At 43.5% G+C, this 14,810-nt stretch overlaps 1 protein-coding gene across 4 annotated transcripts in view; it reads left to right on the forward strand.

Annotated features, from left to right (window-relative positions):
- celsr1a (cadherin EGF LAG seven-pass G-type receptor 1a) overlaps nt 1-13,442 on the forward strand; it is a 56,100-nt gene extending 42,658 nt beyond the window's left edge. For 2 of the 4 annotated variants that reach the window (XM_058077088.2, XM_058077090.2), the window contains 24 exons: nt 360-534; nt 616-757; nt 1,306-1,426; nt 2,441-2,624; nt 3,077-3,178; nt 3,481-3,575; nt 3,648-3,857; nt 3,933-4,116; nt 4,705-4,848; nt 4,913-5,096; nt 5,168-5,335; nt 5,414-5,540; nt 5,651-5,851; nt 6,922-7,096; nt 7,189-7,301; nt 7,841-7,920; nt 8,014-8,140; nt 8,221-8,346; nt 8,420-8,550; nt 9,545-9,645; nt 9,719-9,862; nt 10,514-10,789; nt 10,870-11,254; nt 12,536-13,442. In XM_058077088.2, coding sequence (XP_057933071.2) covers nt 360-534; nt 616-757; nt 1,306-1,426; nt 2,441-2,624; nt 3,077-3,178; nt 3,481-3,575; nt 3,648-3,857; nt 3,933-4,116; nt 4,705-4,848; nt 4,913-5,096; nt 5,168-5,335; nt 5,414-5,540; nt 5,651-5,851; nt 6,922-7,096; nt 7,189-7,301; nt 7,841-7,920; nt 8,014-8,140; nt 8,221-8,346; nt 8,420-8,550; nt 9,545-9,645; nt 9,719-9,862; nt 10,514-10,789; nt 10,870-11,254; nt 12,536-12,563 — 3,723 coding nt within the window. In that variant the 3' untranslated portion in view covers nt 12,564-13,442. Of the gene's footprint in view, nt 1-359; nt 535-615; nt 758-1,305; nt 1,427-2,440; nt 2,625-3,076; nt 3,179-3,480; nt 3,576-3,647; nt 3,858-3,932; nt 4,117-4,704; nt 4,849-4,912; nt 5,097-5,167; nt 5,336-5,413; nt 5,541-5,650; nt 5,852-6,921; nt 7,097-7,188; nt 7,302-7,840; nt 7,921-8,013; nt 8,141-8,220; nt 8,347-8,419; nt 8,551-9,544; nt 9,646-9,718; nt 9,863-10,513; nt 10,790-10,869; nt 11,255-12,502 lie in introns of all 4 variants that reach the window. The other 2 variants (XM_058077091.2, XM_058077089.2) reach the window with 2 other exon arrangements.
- The last annotated feature ends 1,368 nt before the right edge of the window (nt 13,443-14,810 follow it).

The following is a 14,810-nucleotide window of genomic DNA, read 5'->3' on the forward strand; positions in this document are numbered from 1 at the left end:
GTTGTCATTCTTATATTTGTGCAATTGAAGGTACCTTTAGTTGTGCCAGGCGTTAAAATAAACAAGAACTTGAAGAAACAAAGGAGGACCACCTGAAACTGCATTTATTAGTATCACCAATGGTCACCGTCCAGCACCTTTATTACCTTTGCATGCCCTTTAAAATGTTGCTACACATTTAAGGTACACTTGCCATGCTGTTGCTTACAATGAAATGAGCGCTATTGCAACATTGGTTGTGTTGCGCAATAAATTAAGGTTTCATTTTATATTTCATATAACACCCCGTTTTCCATGGTACATATACAATAGCATGCTCAGTGAGATACCGTCTATCCTCTTGACCTCCAACGTTTCAGGGCGTCCGCATGGGTGAGACGTCCACCAACGTGGCCAACGTCAACATGGCCCGCGGTCTGAAGATCCGTGTGGAGGACGGCTGTGACTTAGCCGACCCTTGCGACTCCAACATCTGCCCCGAGAACAGCCACTGCAGTGACGACTGGAGCACTCACACTTGTGTCTGTGATCCGGGTACGAAACCTGACACTGTCCAGGATCCTTATTAATTTTCTTGACCAGTTATAGACACTTTCGTCCCTTTTCGTCTTGAAGGTTATTTCGGTAAAGAGTGCGTGGATGCTTGTCAGCTCAACCCGTGTGAGCACGTTTCCACGTGCGCTCGCAAGCCAAGCTCCTCCCACGGATACACATGTGAATGTGGTCACAGCTACTATGGCCAGTACTGTGAAAACAAGTAAGTCCTTCCTTTAAAAGCCTTAAGATCTGACATTTCTTCCCACAGAGATGAAACACCCTAATCTTTATTTTTGTTATGCTGCCAACCTCTTTCAACTTTATGATTCAATAATCTGTGCTTTGGTTTGTGCTCGAAGAATTCATACTTTTTTTCAGCCTCTAAGAACACGTTCATATTAGACAAGCCTTTGTGCTGACCTCCATGACACGTATCACTTCCTGTCTGAGGCAGGATGTGGTACTCCCTCCCTTCACGCCTGGCTGACCCTCCATAGGTGTTTAGTCTCTGTTGCCCGCATACCCTCAGATCCTCATCAGTGTAAAACTGCAGTTAGCATTTGTCTTTACCCAAAAATGTTTATTTAAATTTACATGGGTGATTCACTGGAAGAAAAGCTTGGGGGAAGTTTACTGGAGATTTCAGTGTCAAGCAGGAGATAAACCTAATATTTTCTTTTAGTGGTGATAACAACTTGCAAGCACATCATTGTAGCAGAATTGTAATGGAAGAAAAATACGAGTCCATGTAAATGTGTGTGATGCCAGGATGGAGAAGCCATGTCCTCAGGGTTGGTGGGGCAGCCCCATGTGCGGACCCTGTGGCTGCGATACAAGCAGGGGCTTTCATAGCGACTGCAACAAGACCACCGGGGAGTGTCGCTGCAAGGTATGATCACATTTTAAAAACAACGCTAAGTCAACCAATGCTAACAAGATGTGTCTGCAATACTATGACTAGATTCCTATATTTTCCCCTATCCCCTGTATTTTTAAAGAAGTCTAGTGCGTGTGAGTGACAAAAGAAAAAGAAGAAAAGCTCTGACTTGCGTGGGCAGAAATTGGTGCCACCTGTTTTTTATAGGAAAATGGAGTACAATAATACACATTATTACTTGAAGGTAACAAGCACTGAATACAATTTTGAACAGTAACATTAGCATTGATGCTAGTGCTAACTGCCAAGCTGGTCCATCAACATGGGAGACATGAACCAATGTTTCCATGGCAACAGATGAGCTTGTCCTTTCAGTACAAGCTGAAAAAAAATTAAGTAGTTAAGCAATTACATATTCTTGCTTTAAAGCAGGGGTGTCCAAAGTGCAGCCCAGGGGCCATTTGCGTACCACAGCTGCTTTTTTAATGGCCCTTGGCAAATTCAGAAATTACAATATTACAGGCAAAAAATGGAAGAAAAGAGCAGTAATTTTAATAGAAGTGTCAAAATATTGGGAGAATAAAGTTGTAAAGTTTAGGGAAAAAATGGTAATCATTCAAGAAAAATGTAATTTTACAAAAATAATGGAATAATAAGCAGTAGAAAATGAATCAGTGAGTATTACTACATATGACCACACTTGTGGTCAGATGTAGTATTCTAAATTAATTTTAGAAGCATACAGTTTAAATATTAAAGAAAAATCTATGTTTTTTTTAAAGTTGTAATATCATGAGAAACAAAACAAAACATAAAGATGCAACTTTTGGAAAATTAGGTTACGAGAAAGTTATATTACGAGATTTAAATCTAAATATTTCGGGATAAAGTCATACTATTATGAGAAAAAAGATACCGGGAAAATAGTTAAAATATTTGTTTAAAAAACATTTTTAAATACAACAATTGGAAAACATTTCCAAAAAAAGGTGCTAGCGACTCAATAATCTTTGCTGATTCCTGCAGGAGAACCACTACCGCCCTGAAGGAGACGACACTTGCTACCCATGTGAGTGCTTCTATGTCGGTTCCCAGTCTCGGACCTGTGACCCTGTCACCGGGCAGTGCCCCTGCAAAGGCGGAGTCATCGGCCGCCAATGCAACCGCTGCGATAACCCCTTTGCTGAGGTCACTACCACTGGATGTGAAGGTATGTCGTTTCATCCCAGATGGAATTATGCATAGATGGGAAACTCTTAGGGAGGAAATGGTAAACAGTTGCTGTATTATTCCTCGGTTCACCAAGTGGACCCCGGCTTGAATCGGCCGTGTCAAAAAGAGACAAATGGTGTCGCTCACATCTACTGGTGCTGCAGTTGAGTTCACTTTCTGCCTTTGTCGCCAATCAGTCAAGCAGAAGAGGCAAGTCGGCCTGTTTCACGAACTTGGCAGCGGGAGAGCACGCAGACAATACAGTAGCACTGAATAGAAGACAGAAGAAGAATGTCAATGTGCTCAGCATTTGACCTAATAGGAACGTGTTCAGACTTTGAATCCATGGTAGATCCATAGGTCACTTTGAGAAATGTTGTGGTCATGTCATATCCACAGTGGGACACCAGAGAATGAAAGTACACTAAACTTGTCCTCTTTGCTCCACAGTGGTGTATGAAGGCTGTCCTAAAGCGTTTGATGCGGGCATTTGGTGGCCGAAGACCAAGTTTGGACGTCCGGCTGCCATGAACTGTCCCAAAGGATCTATTGGTAAGCCAGATAGAACATAATGTGAGTAGACTGTATGTAGTGTACCAGTAGTGTTTTCTCATCAGCCAATCAGGTCTCTGCCTCCCTGGTGAGTGCAGAGGTGAAAACAAAACGTCTGGATGCATCACGGTCACCATGGCAACCTCTTTGTTGTCGCTACAGATTCATTTGGGAATTGTCCTAGAGTTCCCTGAACTTCCAGCCTTTATTGTTCTGTACACTTTTCATGCAGCTGCTGTTTCTTCATGGTGGTAGTCGGCATTAGTATAGAGCAGGACTGAATATTGTGGTTCTGTGTTCAGGTACTGCCATTCGCCACTGTAGCGACGAGAAAGGCTGGTTGTCGCCTGAGCTTTTCAACTGCACCACCGCCTCCTTTGCTCAGCTGAATAAACTGGTAATGACTGCAAAAATCTAGCAAACAACGTCTATCCCCAGCTATGTTATAAAAGAAAGTCTCCCCTTCCAGAATGAAGAACTACGCCATAACAGCTCAAGGATGGACAATGAGCGCTCCAAGAACATAGTGCGTTTGCTCTACGGCGCCACCAACGGCACCAAAGGTTACTACGGCAACGACGTGAGGACAGCCACCCAGCTGCTGAACCACGTGTTGCATTACGAAAGCCGCCGGGCGGGATTTGACCTCACCGCCGCAAAGGATGCAGAATTCAATGAAGTAACAGAGAAAAAGACATCAATCCATCTTGTAGTAATAAACACTCTAACACCTCATTTTTTTAAATCTGTCTAGAATTTGGTTCGAGCTGGAAGCGCCATACTGAACCCAGACACTAAAGCACACTGGGAGCAAATCCAGAAAACAGACGGGGGCACGGCTCACCTGCTTCGGAATTTTGAGGAATATGCCAACACTTTGGCACGAAACGTCAGGAAAACCTACTTGAAACCCTTCACCATTGTTACGGACAACATGAGTAAGTTGGTTAGCTCACAAGCACGCGTTGCAGCAACAGAACCAATGTTGTAATAGCCGTAAGGAGGGAACTACTCAGCCAACATGAATAGCGCTGATGAGTTCAATGTAAACAACAATACAGCAGGTGTGTCACATATGAGTTTCAGCTGAGTAGCAACATTTTAAAGCGCATGCAGAGGTAAATAAAGCTGGTTTCTGAGGCTAATCGTATTTGATTGAGCGCTAATTAGAGAGTGATTATTTACTTTTGCCGACCACACAACCTACAACTGGCAACCATAATACTTGCAACATTTTAAAGTGCATGCAGAGGTAAATAAAGCTGCTGGGTGCTAACCACTCATGATAATTCAAGTGCAGCTACTGCCATCTTGGGATCTTGCCATCTTTCTTAAAAAACACATCAGGAGGTTGCCTACAGCCACAATTTATTTGACCCAGCACTATAAACAGTTTAATGGTTATTTGAATAAAAAGCTTACTAAATTGTTTTTCAATCATGTATATTATAGCAATTTTCCAACTGGTCTAAATATTTTGATCAGGAGTTTATGTTACAACATTTCTCTCTCCTTGCCTCCACCAGTATTATCCGTAGACTACCTTGATGTGTCGGATCCTCAGAAGACCACGTTCCCTCGTTTCCAGGACATCCAAGAGAAATATCCCGAAGAGCTTGGGTCCTCAGTCCACTTCCCTCAATTCAACACGCAGCCTCGGCGACACAGAGGTAAGAACACCACCCAGAACTCTCCATTCATCTGCTTCACCTTTTCACTCTTTGTCTGACCCAGTGGAGACCACTCCAGCTCCTGTCTCTCAGACGGACACCCCGCTGGTGGAGAAACATGCAGTGTCTGACAGGAGCCGCCGCCACCTTGAACCAGTTGCTCATCTGCCAGTCGCCGTGGTGATAGTATATAAATCTCTAGGGAAGCTGCTTCCGGAGAGATATGACCCAGACCGCAGAAGTTTAAGGTAGCTTTTTAGCTTTTTTGAATATATATAAAGAAAAGCAATTCCCACATGCGTTGTCTTCCCATTCCTAGAGTCCCTAACCGTCCGGTGATCAACACAGCCATCGTGAGCGCCACGGTGCACAGTGAGGGTCCACCCCTTCCTTTGGTTCTGGACCCACCCATCACATTGGAGTACTCACTGTTGGAAACAGAGGAGAGGACAAAACCTGTTTGCGTCTTCTGGAATCACTCCATTGCGTGAGTTGGACATCACAACCACCCCAGATGTATGTCATGGTCTGCATATTGCATCACTGTATATGTGGGTTTGATTAGGATCGGAGGGACCGGCGGGTGGTCCTCAAAAGGGTGCGAAGTGCTCAAGAGGAACACCAGCCACATCAGCTGTCAGTGTAACCACATGACCAGCTTTGCCGTCCTCATGGACATGTCCAAACGAGAGGTAATGCCTATTACATTTCAGCCTTCTTTTTCCTTTCCTTTCCTTTTCCTTTCCTTTCAGCCATCTAATGACCTGCTCTCACCCTGACCTCTCTTCTTCCTTCCTAACAGCACGGGGATGTTCTGCCGCTGAAGATTGTCACCTACACCACAGTGTCGGTCTCCCTCTTCCTGCTGCTGCTCACCTTGGTGCTGTTATGTCTCCTGCGGCGCCTCAGCTCCAACCTGCACGTCATTCACAGGAACCTGGTGGCCGCGCTGTTCTTCTCCGAACTCGTCTTCCTGCTCGGCATCAATCAGACTGAAAATCCGGTTAGTTATTTTTATGCATTTGTTTTATTTTATACAACAATATATACAGTGGAAGAGTGGTTAGCGCGCAGGCCTCACAGCTAGGAGACTCGAGTTCAGTTCTCCCTGTGCATGCGTGGGTTTTCTTCGGGTACTCCGGTTTCCTCCCACATTCCAAAAACATGCTCAGTTAATTGGCGACTCCAAATTGTCCATAGGTATGAATGTGAGTGTGAATGGTTGTTTGTCTATATGTGCCCTGTGATTGGCTGGCGACCAGTCCAGAGTGTACCCCGCCTTTCTCTCGGTAGAAGACAACTGGGATAGGCTCCAGCACCCCCGCGACCCTTGTGAGGATAAGCGGTAGAAAATGAATGAATGGATATATACAGTACATAATTATTCAAGAATTATTTTGAAATTGAATTTTACTTTGTGCAGCAGTCGTTTCTACTACAGTTCCCATTTTAGCTCATCACTAGTGTTAGTACAGGATCCAAAAAATATCTTTGGGAGTAATTCTTCTGAACATTTACAGTCTTTCTGTGGGATCATAAGATGTGGAAAGACTTTGAAGTCACACACTCACACACACTCACACACTTGCACAACACACACACACACACACACACACACACACCCATGTTTGGAGACATGCTGCGACTGGTACCTGTCTCGAGACAGGCCTTATAGCGGGAGGCCCTGGGGCCACTTTTCTAATTTCATTTGATAAATCTCTCCCATGAGTCGTTTTTTTTCAAGGTGGGACATCTAGCATGTCAATAGAGCAGGATTTAAATGTGCTTCAGTCCACCATATTGGATGTAATACATCTTTGTACCTCATAATGGGTCATTGTGATACCCAGTACTTGAGAGTCCTTTCATACAGAATAGTTATATTTTGCCCACTGTTGGTTTAGGGTGTTTGACAACATAAAAATTTGAGCGTGTGTTTGCATGTGTGGCCCATATGCAGTATGATTTATAAAGCTGTCAAGTGGTTACCCCTGCTCTCTGACCTACAGACTCTTCCTTCACAAAGTGCATTCCTCGTTGAAACTCTTTTAATGACTCCTTTCTTCTTTGCAGTTTGTATGCACAATAATAGCCATCCTCCTGCATTACTTCTACATGTGCACCTTCGCTTGGATGTTTGTGGAGGGGTTGCACATCTACCGCATGCTGACAGAGATGCGCAACATCAACCACGGTCACATGAGGTTCTACTACGCCATGGGCTGGGGAATCCCGGCTATAATCACTGGTAAAAAGAAATACATGAAGTTCACTATCAGCAGCTACACTTTATTTGGTTTAAGGTCTTATTTATGCACTTCTGTTTGCTTGTTTCTTTAGGTTTGGCTGTTGGCCTTGACCCTCAGGGTTATGGGAATCCCGATTTCTGTTGGCTGTCCGTCCAAGACAACCTCATTTGGAGCTTTGCAGGACCTATATTTGTTGTTGTCCTGGTATGTTTTACTGCAGATGACAAAGCATCAACTGTAGTGATGGTTCTTATTCAATGTAAATAGCATATACAGTATTACTGCTCTAATAATAGCAGAGGTGTTCATTTACAGTACATTGATTGGAAGCAGGCAATAATGGGAGAGAGGCAGACCGCAATTTAAAAAAAGATCTTTTAAAATGATTTGTAGTGCATAAGAAAGTGGAAAAGGAAAGTTGGGTTTCTTTGACCCCTGTGGTTATTTATTAACAAATACATTGCACAATACAGCAGCAACACAACCAATGTTAGCGGTAAGGAGCAAACTACTTTATTATAAACCACATTACGGCACACATGATTTTCACAGTACTCCCTGGACTCCCAGCTACTGCCATCCTGTGTAGGTATTAAAAACTCCATCAGGATGTTGCCCACAGCCACAGTTGTTAAGCAATGTTTTTAGACCCGGTGCTAATTAGGTTTGTTTTTGTTAAACTTGCACCCTGAAGCATCAATTGGAATATTCACTGTACTTAACCACTTGTCCATTTTCCACAGGTCAACATTGTGATCTTCATTCTGGCCGCAAAGGCTTCCTGTGGTCGCAGGCAGAAAGTGTTTGAGAAGTCAGGCGCTATGTAAGTCTCAATGACAATAACACACCTCTACAGACTTAGTAACATGTACAGTATTTTACTCTGAATCCTTATTTATGTGGTGTGCTATCTTAGCCGGGCTCTTCGCTTGGCCTTCCTCCTACTGCTGCTTATCAGCGCCACCTGGCTGCTAGGACTGATGGCGGTCAACAGCGACGTGCTCACCTTCCACTACCTGTTTGCCGGCTTCAGCTGTCTGCAGGTAATTCAGCGTTTATACAGTACCGCCCTCCATTACAGTCCATCAGCTCACTGACTGTAAACACGCTGCTTCTTTCCTAGGGTGTCTTCATCTTCTTCTTCCACATCGTCTTCAACAAAGACGTGAGGAAACATCTCAAGAACGTCTTCACAGGAAAGAAGAACCTATCTGAGGAGACAGCCGCCGCACGGGCGGCTTTGCTCACGGTAAGGGATCCACACTCTTATGCTTATGTGTGCTTATTATGCCTGTTTTTTAAGCTGACCACCACTATTGCAGCGCTCCGTCAACTGTAATAACATGGAGGACAGCGACCTGTACCGCTCAGCCATCGGGGAGTCCACCATCTCCCTGGAGAGCACGCTCAGGTCAGCAAAGAGCCGCAGCAGTTACCTGGCTTATACACTCAGGTACAGCACGCTCACTGACCGCATGGCTGCTTTTACTATTGTCTATGCATGTGCGTTATCTTAACTAACACACACAAACAGCCACACACTCTCTTCTTGGCTCTTTCCTTCCTTTAAAGGCATTTAAGGCTTCTCTACTATTTCAGAATTGTGCAATAATTCTGTTTGCATTGCTTTTGGCAGCGCATGGCACATATAAGATATATGACAATCTATGCTTCCAACTTTCCAGCCGTTTGAAGTTGGAAGAATGTAAAGAGTCCTGACCTAACCCCATTATTTTCACCTCCTCATAGTTTATTGAGTCAAGACTTGTGCTCATGCTCAGCAGGTTCATACGTACATACCTTGTGTTATTTTACAGAAGCATTCAACAGTTAAAGGATTAGAGCCTTACCCATAAATCTGTCATTTGGGTAATATGAGCTGACCGTGGGGGTCAATGAGTGGTGGAAAAAAAAAAAAGATGTGGCGTGCTGCCTGGAACCAGAGGCAAGATTGGGAATGGGATTTACAACTGACACACGCTCTGTCTGTTGCCATCTTTCTGAGACAAACCTTTGGGTCAGAGTCCTCCAGCCTTGGAATGAGCAGTTTCGGGTCAAGAAACGATTTAACCGTGGTGTCCTATTTCTAAGGGGATTATTAAAAATATATGTTCTGCAGGTTTGTTTTGGAAATTGGCTGCAATGCAGAAAAAATATGCTGAGATGGCAAATCTTTCAACAAATTGAAGCTTTTTGTGTGAAATTCATGCAGGCTGAGCAGTTTATGCCTTACCACCATTACAACAATGCAATATACATGTTCATAAGTGACCTACTTATGTTTTCCATTACATTTTCTCATACCATAATTAAAGTTAAACAGTGAGCACCTCCTCAAGTAAAGCCCCTCCCTGTTTGTGGTTCTGGTCAGCTATCAAATCTAGTATGTCCTAACCAGCAGTAATCATACCTTGTCATTTATTCTCCGCCTTTCTTCCTGTGAACAGGGAAGAGTCAGGCCAGAAGCCCAGTGTTTCATCAGGAACGGTGAAAGGACACACTGATCTTGACGGGCCTCTCTTCCACAGAAGTGCCTCCAAGGGAGATGGTGAGTTCCTTCCTTTTTTTTGTGAGTCTGAAGTGCAGCAGTTGATCTCACTTTACATCCTTCCTTGTGTCAGACTCTGACTCAGACAGTGAACTGTCAATGGACGAGAACAGCTCCTCCTACGCCTCGTCTCACTCTTCGGATAGCGAGGACGACGACATTGACGTTAAGCCCAAATGGAATAACGAGAGGCAGCCTGTTCACAGTACGCCTAAAGGTAAAGATACGGCAATGCTAACATACGTGGGAGTAGCCCGTTACTTTCTGATCTCATCTGTTTCTTCCTGCTCTGATTTGTGCAAGTTTGAACATGTCAGGTTCTTTCACGTAACTTTGTGAGGCATGTTCGAAATGTAACTCAAAAGTAATGTGCTGATAATTCATGGTCAGTTACGGTAATACGGTTTTTGTACCCCCAGTTTTTGTATGAGTCGGTTTTTGCACCACTTACGTTTTCATACAGTATTCCACGTAACAAACTTATCCTTTTGTACTGTACTGTACTGTACTGTTCAGTGAAATCGAGTGCCCAAACGTAGCATTGCTGACTCATTGTTGATGTATTTTTCATTGTCTGACTGATAAGTAACCCACCATGGGGCCAAAGAAAGTTTTGAGTTCCAGCAATTTGTCTGCTCCTTCCATTAGTCATTCATAATAATTTTGCATGTAATTAATTGGATTTACATTTACCAATTACATCATGGTATGTCGTAGAATTCCCCAGAGACCATGCAAAAATGCCCCCTAGAGGCTGTGAGCATCATAGCGGTTCATCACAACACAATCTAATGTACTGTAACTATTAGTCAGTGCTATCCATTTGTGTGAATGTGATTAACACAATGATCAATTAATTTCCTTCCAGTGGCCTCGGTGTCTAATCACATGAAGCCGTACTGGCCAACGGATGCCACGACAGCCAGTGATAGCGAGGACCCTGGTGGTGTGGAGAGGCTGAGGGTGGAAACGAAGGTAAACGTGGAGCTGCACGCTGAAAATAAGCTGAACCACAATGGAGAAAGAGATAAGGAGGCACCTCAGGATGGAGTCAAGCAGACAGCTAGCAATGCAAAGGACACAAGTACAATAATAACACCGGCTGGTCAAACCAACAGCAACCACCAACCAGAGCAGAGAAAAGGTGAGGGATAAGAAATATATATGTATCTTTATATATGTAGCTGGGATTCAAAGATAAAAGGACATTTCTGTTCATCTCAGGTATCTTGAAGAACAAGATCAGCTACCCGCCCCCGCTGACCGATAAGAACATGAAGAACCGTCTACGGGAGAAGCTGAGCGACTACAACTCCCCCACCATCACCTCCCCACCGCCCAACAATAACATGGCCTCCCCCCAGCCTCCGACTTCCGTCAACATCATGGCGCCTTCGTCCCGACGACCCTCGTTGGCCTCCACTGACGGAGGAGGAGGTCGTCCACAAGGCAACCACGACAACGGCACCCTCATCAAACCTCCCGTCGCGCCGAGGCCGCAGGTTCCCATTGAGGCGTTTCAGGCGGGAATGTACCGTGACACCAACGGCGGGGTGGCGATGCACTTGAAGTCGGGGACGGTCAACGGCGGCAATGGATCTGACTCCGAGTGAGTAATTTCTTTTGAATTGCTTGAATTACCTTATTTTGACCCAAATATAAGACGACCCCTCTTTTTAAGACCCTTTTTTGTGCAGCTTTTTGATTTTTGCGCTTTTTGCGGCTGATTTTGATTTGTTGTCATATAAAGACTACCCATACAGTACAAATATAAGACGAGCCCTCATTTTCAAGACTCAAATTTTAAATGTTTTATTTATTTTTGTACATTCAATTTAATTCTAATTCATTTCATAACAGCGTTTCGCGACAATGTGTGAGTGGCAGGAAGAAAAGCTTTGGCAGAATTTTTGGGGTCAAAAATATCATCTTATATGCAGGTCAATACGGCAATTACACTGTGATTTTAATGCAGAGGTGTCCAAACTACGGCCTAGGGGGGCGTTTGCGACATGCAGCTCATTTTTTATTGGTCCATGGCCCATTCTACAAATTAAATTCACCAAAAAAACTGCAAAAAGGAAAGTTGTGATAAAAAGTTTAATGATACATTTTGTCACATATAACATAAAGCTAAGTTTTGTACATAAACACATATAATTTTTTTGTTTTTAATTTAGCCTTTTTACAAAATAAAAGTGGCCCTGGCATCCTTTGGCCTTTCTAAAAAGTTTGGACCCCCCTGTTTTAATGTACCACCATGTATGTAAAATACTGTACACTAAATAGTAGGGATGTTATCAAATGAAACGATACACGAGATGAGACGAGACTTGCATTGCTCCTCACAAGCCTACACTCTTCTGCACTCTGGGTGTATGCTACCAGCCCCGGCTCCACACACCGAGACATAAAGAGGGCTCACTATGTTTATGCCATTATTCTATGGAGCAAATGCATCAAGGTGCTGAAACTAATGCACAGAGTGAACTCTATTCCTGCCTGTTTGGCGGCGGGAGATGAGGAAAATTATCAAGTTGATTTTCCTTTATTGCATGATTTCATATCGCAAGATCTTGTGACACCCCTACTAAATGGTCCAAATAAAGGCAAGAAAAGATTTTGATATATTTATATATCAACATATGTTTACATATCAAAATCTCACTAGTCTTTGCAACACTCTGAGCTAACACGCTGCTAACTCAAATATAAGTAGACGATGACTTCCTGCGCTGCTTGCCTTCAGTTTCACCTTGCATGTTCTTGTCTCCTTTCCATGCTTTGACCCCCTTCCTCCTTGCCGCCCATGCTTCCTGCAACCCCAACCCCACCCCGCCTGTGTCCACATTAACAGTGGCAGTAACGAGACTTCGATCTGACCTGTTAGGGACATTCAGACCAGCCCGCCATTGTGAGGGGACGCGACAGGATGGGACGGGAGGAGCGCCACAGTCGTCTCCACACCTCTCTTGGAGAGCAGTATTAAACAGCAAACAGAAGGACTGCCTTGGAAAAAGAAGGATAAAGGGAACAAACTGGTATGAAACCTGTGCCATAAAAAGGAAATAAAAGGGGGGGTGCAGAGACTCAACACATGAAGACTTCCCCTTGGAATGTATTGCAAAATGACTTCACCGCTACGGTGCACTCTGCATTGTGACTTCCCATGTTGGTGGGCAAAGGTAGGAAACGCTTTGGGACCCAGATGCATCACCACGCATCAACATGTTGGTACATTTGCAGTCCGGTCGGATTTCAAGGACTGGAAAGCACACAAGGAACACACACACACAAGTGGCGCCTTTTGTTGAACTGTTTTGATCAAACTTGAACAATCAGGAGAGCACACGTGCCTTCATCTCGGACCGGGGGCCTTCCAAACACATGCATGCATTTTAAATAGAGCGAGAAAGCACTAATGGAAGGACGGAGAGGCATTTTAGCACTAGAAACCTGTGAAGCATTCTTTACCACTTACCAAAGTCATGAAGCTTTTGCCTAGTCACATACTTTATAAACTATACACATGCCGAATTTGGGAACCATCAAGAGTTTATCATCTTGCAGCTACTTTCAGGCAACTTTATGTTTACCGCTCACAAGGTGCCTTTTTGGACCGTACATCCTTTCTACTGTGTTCTACCTGTGTAATCAATATTGTTAATACGTGCTTTTTTAATGATCAGACACTGGAAATGTTTTGTAACATAATGTATATTTATTTTTTATGGACTTTTAAAACACTGGAGTAAAATAATTTTGATTTTTGCTGAAAAATTAAAGATGACATTGGATTTTTAAGTGTTTTTGTGGTGTGTTTTTTGTTTATATTTAAAGCAGCAGGGGAAAGAGTGATATAAGTCAGTGATAAGACTGAAGCTATGAGCAGCACGGTGATGTTTACCATACAAGGTCATGTAGCAGTGTCCGCTAAAACCACTCTACATTATTTACATTTTTTACACAGCTCAGTCCACTTATGAGGCCTTGGCACTTAGCTCCGGCATTCCGAGGTAAGCCGTAAGGTATTGACAGCGTGCATTATGGAGCCTCTCACTTTAATGAGAGGAATTTGTCTCACTAGTTTATGTTGCAAATCGAGAGGAGAATCGTGGAGGTGGAGGAGGTCACTACTGTTCAAGGTGTGGTGGATCCTGCGTGTATTGTCTACTGCCAGGTATGTTATTGTGAAGGGGTGTACTGAAAGGTTAGAAGGCAGAGTCAGGTTGCAGGCCTATTTGGGGAGGTTTTGTTGTTACGGCAACCCTCAAGTACTTGCTTGTATACATTATTTAATATTGTTTTATGTTATATTAGAACCTAAAGTATCAAAGTGATTTCTGAAAAATTATACATTCAAAGTCCGCAGAACACTGCCAGTATTCGAAATTGAAAGTGCGAAACAAGGTGAAGTGATACAAGGCTGCCATCTAGCGGTAGACTGGCAACTCATTAAGGAGTGCTCAGATGGCTACTGTATTACCTGCTGCTATCTAGCGGCCACAAAGTGTAGTGCGTGTATGTACACTGTGTTGCCATGTGTCTGAGCATGAGATGATAAACATATGAGGTGCTTTTGGTAGCACACAGTCATTTTCAAGCTAATGAAAACACATTTCATGCATGGTGGAGATGGGGACTTACTGCTACTTTTTCAGGTTTCAAGACCAGAATTGTAAGTAGAGCTTGAAAACGCAAACTGGGCTGACTTTTCCTTCAATGGGGCGTGCAGGGGCGTTAAATGGCAGATGGCTGTGTGGAGATGTTACAGGTGGCATCCCTTATGACGAAAGTCCCACGTCTGCGTGGTAATGACTGGCTTTTTCCCGTCTGACAAAGGACTTTTGTCACATCTACGCAAACTACAGCAACATTCTCACACTAACCTACCGGAGGTGATTACCAAGAATGGAGTAAGAACGGAGTCCTTTTTGAACATTTTATTTCATGCATTTTATCAGGGGAGTTTAGGGTTTTATTGAGTAAAGTACATGTACATGTACATACTTCACCTGTCTTGAATCAGGACTGTCTAGAATGATGAAGATGCAGAAATGCACGTGTGCAACCAAGAAGAAAAATGGCTTCTTGGTTAAAGTTTGGCATCAAATTCGAGAGATGTTATTTTATCCATTGTGAAAAATAGAATAAAAACAGCTGTC

The sequence above is a fragment of the Doryrhamphus excisus genome, linkage group LG2 (assembly GCF_037039965.1).
Source record: "Doryrhamphus excisus strain RoL-2023G ecotype Guam linkage group LG2, RoL_Dexc_Guam_v1.1, whole genome shotgun sequence".
Lineage (NCBI taxonomy): Eukaryota > Metazoa > Chordata > Actinopteri > Syngnathiformes > Syngnathidae > Doryrhamphus > Doryrhamphus excisus.